General features: G+C 42.1%; 1 protein-coding gene across 1 annotated transcript in view; it reads left to right on the top strand.

Annotated features, from left to right (window-relative positions):
* Positions 1-93: 93 nt before the first annotated feature.
* uvrag (UV radiation resistance associated gene) overlaps positions 94-6,000 on the top strand; it is a 47,519-nt gene continuing 41,612 nt past the window's right edge. The window contains exons 1-3 of the mRNA XM_068721293.1: positions 94-385; positions 4,237-4,354; positions 5,139-5,173. Coding sequence (XP_068577394.1) covers positions 281-385; positions 4,237-4,354; positions 5,139-5,173 — 258 coding nt within the window. The 5' untranslated portion in view covers positions 94-280. The remainder of the gene's footprint in view (positions 386-4,236; positions 4,355-5,138; positions 5,174-6,000) is intronic.

Here is a 6,000-nt window from a genome sequence, read left to right as displayed (position 1 = left end):
TTTACGTGATAAGCGTTACTTTGAGCCAATGAGCAGCCTAGATGTAGCGCCTCTAAACCGGAGACGGATTTCCGAACCTAGTGTAGCAAAATAGCCTGTACTTTGTTTACGTCCCGTTGGTTAGCTGACAGCTGCTGTAGCGCTTTACCCCTACACACAACCGTGTCTGCACGTCTTTAGTGGTTGCCTGGAGCGTCGCAAACTTTAAACCGAGTGTTCCGGATGTCGTGGATGGGTTGTTTTGTTGAATGAGGGGGACCCGCTAGATGCCGACAGGAGGATGAACTCCATCACCGGTCGGGTTCTCGCTATCCCCGCCGCCTCTGTCACCAACTCAGGAGCTTCATCCTCTCGAGCCTTACATGTAGAGCTCACTTCCCAGCAGGTAAATGCAAAGCCCCTGAACCCAGCTTAATACGAACTGCTTTCAAATGACACAGGAACACTTTGACTTGGCCGCCTCAGTGTGTTATATATTAGTTTACAACGTCAGTTGTAACTGCTGCCTGGAAGAACACGGCGGGCCTGTCAGGCTAGCTAGTTAGCTAGCAACTGCTAGCTTGCAGTTAGCTAGCTAACTGTAATTGTAATGTAAGCTAACTGGACTGACACTCAAGGCACACTAACCACCAGATAGGCTCATGTCAGGCGTTTCTGAGTCCGGCTTTTTTTCAGCGTGTGGCCCAATTTTGAGGATATATATCTTTCTACACGTTAAATTGTATACGAAGCTAGCATGCTTCTGCTAATGGCAACTTAACTTGGCGTCATGTCAGCACGCAGGTGACAGCTCCGCTGAAGGCTAGGTCTGTTATAACTGTGATGTTATATTGTCTCATACAGTCATTTTATTGACATATGAAAAATAACCAATAGGCCATGAACTAATTTCATTTGTGCTTTCATGGGAAGTAAAATGTATCTTCCATTCTCCCATTCATTCACTTATCCATTCATGCATGCATGCATTCATTCATTTGGAAAAGACATGTAAAAAGTTGTCAGTTGACAGTTTATTCATTAGGGCTACCGACTGTAAACTCAGCCCCTCACAGACACACATTCCAGCACATTACTGTCATTTTCAGTAATGGTTGGATATTGAAGTTCTCAATATTTTGTAGTGAGAAACATGCATTATTTTATGTCTGTTTTAGGCTTTAGAATCATATGACTAGTGTGCAGCTTTAAAGGCCAACACCTGATCTGCTCTCAACATCCTGCGAGTGAAGCAACTATATGCAACAGGGACTTGTTTCAGCTAAAAGCCTACATCAAACCACTTTAGTCCACTTCAATAATCCCAGTATGTACAGTAACCCTTACATTCCTTGGCTCCACAGTCACTGCAATGTCGTGATTAGATTAAGTTAAACCCCTTCTTCATGTAGTAGGTCATACTAAGACATTTTATATTGGGCCTACATTTGTTACTTTCTCTTGCACCAGTAACTAACTCTTTTGTCCCTTGTTATCCTCTTAAGTTTGCATTGAATTGCTAGATGGTGTGGTTAGTGCGGGTGTCAATTCAAACTGTCAACAATTCAGTTCAATAAACGTTAACATTCCAATGTTATTTAGATTAGAAATAGATTACGTATATTATTCAAGGGTAATGTTTGAATATCTGCATTTAGCGTGGTGACTGAGGATGAAATTCTTGCTTAAATTTCTGTTCATATTCTATCCCCACTTGCTTAGAATGATCAGTTTACCCAAATTACAAAAAAAACATGTTTTCTCTCTTTTCATGTCGTATCTCGCCACGTAAGTACGTTCAGTTTAATGTGTCGAGGTTTGAAAAGGGCAGCCCCCCCCCAATACAATGGAGGGATGAATGGGTTTTTATTTGTGCTCCTCAAAGCTTACATTTGAAAGATTTATTAACACTGAAATTCTATTTATCACTTTAATAATATACTTGTTTTAACATACTCTTATTTATTTGTTTGTGCCTTGTATGTGTAACGTAGTTTCTGATTCAAATAGGAGACATAGATCTTAAAACATCATTAAAAAAAGTATCGACTACACTAGATTCTGTTACTATGGGTAAGTAGAAAACATTGTCCCTTTTTATTTAGGTGACCTGACCCTTTTAAAAAGGCATTTTATTTGTTATTTTTTGTACATTTCATATGCTCCCCCACATGATTGATCTCGCATGGAAAAGGCATGAGACTGTGACCAATGCATTTCTAATTACTGGTTTCATGTATATTTTGCATGGTCAAACCGTTTTTCCCACACCCTTCTCTGGCTCCATAGTAAAACATTGTTCCGCTGGCCCGCTGGCTCCCAGTACCAAAACATAAACTCAAGAGAGATGGTTAATGTGGGAGTTGTTACGGATGACTTGTGACTTCTGTTAATAAACCTGCTATGAAAACTCTGAGTGTTCATTAGAAACACCTCGGAGCCAAAGCTTTTAAAGCCGCAGCAATACCAATAACCAACGCTCAACAAAATGTCTCCCGTGCAATGTGAAAATGAAGATAATTGTTAGTAACTTTATTCCCAAAAGTTACATGTATGACCTATTTGATGTTATGCAGTAAATGTAACAGTCTCTATTATGAGTCAAGCTAGCCAGGATTGGGTACCCTCAGCTCTCAGCAATAATGGAGGGGTTGCACAACCAAATATTTCATGACTAATCTCAATAGAATGTGTTTCTTTAATTTCACATTGACTGTATCTACAACCCAAAAGACCAAGCACAATGATTACTTGTTACTTTGTGTTTGCCTAAAGCCTCGGTTAAACTTTGCACAAGGCCTGTAGCGTGGACATTTTCTCTGCCCGTCTGCCTCCACGTAGTTACAAAAAGTTAGACGTGCACGGCGCAAATCTGCCGCACGGAACCCCCATGAACACCCGACGGTGTGACATCACTTAGACCAGGTTATTAGGTACAGCTAGCAGAAACGATGAAATATCAATGAGGCAGACACCAGCACAGACTACAGACCATGACCAGTTTGTAAGGAAAACTGTATGTTCACGCATTACAGGCTTGGGACCAGTTAATCACTTTGTCACATTCCACCATCAGAGCAGTTTGATCACTGCAGAGAACTAATGGTGATACTTACGTTAAGTAGTGTTCTTGTTAAGAACCCAAAACACCAGAGTAGTTTTATACAGAGTAGTTTTATACTGCACCAGTGTACTCCCAACCGTTCCTCTCTTCCTGTGGTCCACATTAGCCCATTCAGAAATGTGCACTCACATTTTTAATGAGGGAGCGGGTGAAAAGTCCCTTGAACAATCAGGGGTTTTGTTTGCGAGGCTCTTAATCTTAATAGGTAATCCCATGATTTAGATTAAGTCTGAGTATGGCTGCAGGAGGAGAGGTCTGCTGGTCAAGAGGGAAGTTGTGACGTGTTCGCCTGAAGCGGGAACTTGCCAAATGGCATCCCTCTTTGCCTCTTGTGTACCCGCATGCACACACACACACACACACACACACACACACACACACACACACACACACACACACACACACACACACACCGCTTTTTTAAGCGTCATTTATTTTAGATAAAGATATTTTTACTGAAGTGATTTTTGGAAGCAGGTTTTTTTATGAATATTCAAACAATGCAGATGTTGGTGGATTGGTTTAGAGATTCTCTAATGAGTCATGCAGGTATTTATCTTTTAAAAGTCTTCACTCGTCTTGTGCATCTCTGGTATGATGGCTTTAAGATGAACTGATGATTAACTGACTTTTGTTCCGTGTAGATGGAGAGCTTTTTTTTTATTTTTTATAAATTAATGATGGCTTTTCTGTAGTTGGCTCATTTAGATTTTTAGATTCTTTGATAAATCCTTTCAGAGCTAAAAGTGTTGGTACACCTCTCATGTGACTGTCATGCCTGCCTGAGCTAACTGGCTACTTCATTTTGCCATGAAGATGTCATGCCTCTATTATTTGAACCGCTGACATCCAGACTGTCACAGTTGGTGGTGCCTCTGTGCACGAGAAAGTGCTGCTATTTTAAGCTGATTATGTGTAGGATAAAGAATGTGGTACTTCATTGACCTGAAGGCATGGCTTTTCACTTGTCCTGTGACCCAGTCAGGATTCTGCGTCTTCAGGACCGCCTCGATGGTATTTGCCTGCAAGCGTCACATGATCAGAATGAAACTGAACACAGCAGCCCTAATATCTGTTCTTTATTCTCTATCCATCCTCACTCTCACTCCTTCTTCCCTCCCCCGGCCAAACAGAGACGATTGCGTCATCTCCGGAGCATCGCGGCCAGAAACATTGTCAACAAGAATGGTTCCCCACTGCTGGACACTTACTTCACCCTCCATCTCTGTATAGGAGACCGCATATCTAGAGGTCAGTGTTAACGACACACACACACACACACACACACACACACACACACACACACACACACACACACACACACACACACACACACACACACACACACACACACTTCAGCCTGTCGTTCCTCTACAGTATGTGAGAGCTGTATGTGTTTTCTATACTTCTCAGGGTACTACTCCACATATCCCCTATGAACTAATGTACAGAAGCCAAGGTGGTCATGACAAATATGAAAATCCAAATGTCTTTAATTGTCAGTATATGAAAGACAGCGCTTTGATTTAGTTTGTAAAGAAATTCAGTGAGCATCTAAAGCCAAAGTGTGATGGCCTCTCTCAGAACAATCCACCCTAAAATAGAATTTTTACATATATATTATTTTTGCAATGATTTCGGAAACTGAATTTAGCATCTACAAACTCAAAATGAGTCTCCCTGAGCTCATAGTGTCATCAGTTTTCACTCTATGGAGTCGCAGCATGGACATTGAACAGGTGAGCGGCTCTGTTTTGTGGGAGTATTTATTTTAAGGTTTTCCATTCAGATGCTTTTTTTAAGCGTACATCTCCCAGCTGTGAATCAGAACACGTCCATCATCCCTAAAAGTCAGCGTGGTGTCCTCGCTGTGTTTTTACTCTAGACAACCTTGTGTGTCTGCTGTCCGGCAGAAACTGATCTGGATTCACAAATTTAAAGCTGTGAATTGTATTTTAGGGTAAATATAACCCTGTTGGTTGTGCATGACAGTTTTCTACCTTCTGTTAATGAGCGTTCTTTGTCTTCTTTTTAGATTTTTACAAGAGTGAAGTCATACGGGACTCGCTGGTGAGTAAACTTACTTAAACCATCAAACTGTCCACGTCTGCCTCCTGCGATTAGATCGGGCTGTAGTCATCACCATGCAGCCTTTAGACCTGCAGCCTATCTGCCATTCACACATTTAGTTGTTTCACTATCGGCTTCCTAAAACTGGTTTTCAATTAGCGATGCACAGTGACATGCTGCGAATCATGCTTCGTTGACTAAAATGTCAAACTTGACCAAACATGAACTGAATATGAAACGTTCCCTTACGCAACTTTCACTCTTGTAAATGAGTCGTGATTCTTTGGCTGCTCTCATTTGGACGGCAGACGCAGCTCTGGTGAAGCTATAGGAGAAACACAAGGAGAGCAAGCCATTACTGTTGGGCTAGCTGCCGAGTCATGAGCTGACCTAAGCTGCTTTCCAGGCACGCTGCTGACTCTATAACACGCCGCGGGAATCCTGACTCGTCCTGTCGTCTCTGTCTCGGTCCAACTTCCTCCTGTTGAGATTAACATCCTTGCTGACGTTCGTCCTCCAGTACTCTGTCTCTGGAAGCGTTTCCTGTTGGTCTTCCTGTTTCCATTCTAACTGCCATGCCCCCGTTGCTTCCTCTGCTGACTCTCACTAGTTCCGTCTCCTACCCTCCCCCTAACCTGTGGATTATACTTCTGCTTTTGACATTCCTCCCCTGCCAGCTCTTGAAAGTGACTCGAATAGCCAGAGATTTTGTTTCTCTCCGATGGAGGGAAATGATACATAATTGAATGATGTAAATGAGAAGAAACCGGTACTCAGTGCTGTCAGTCTGGAAGTTCAAGGACGCAGAGCAAGCTGCAGTAGAGATC

This window comes from Cebidichthys violaceus, unplaced genomic scaffold, assembly GCF_023349555.1.
Source record: "Cebidichthys violaceus isolate CVI_PGR_0920_01 unplaced genomic scaffold, fCebVio1.0.p SCAF_27, whole genome shotgun sequence".
Taxonomy (NCBI): Eukaryota; Metazoa; Chordata; class Actinopteri; order Perciformes; family Stichaeidae; genus Cebidichthys; species Cebidichthys violaceus.
This window is presented reverse-complemented; position numbering and strand designations above follow the sequence as displayed.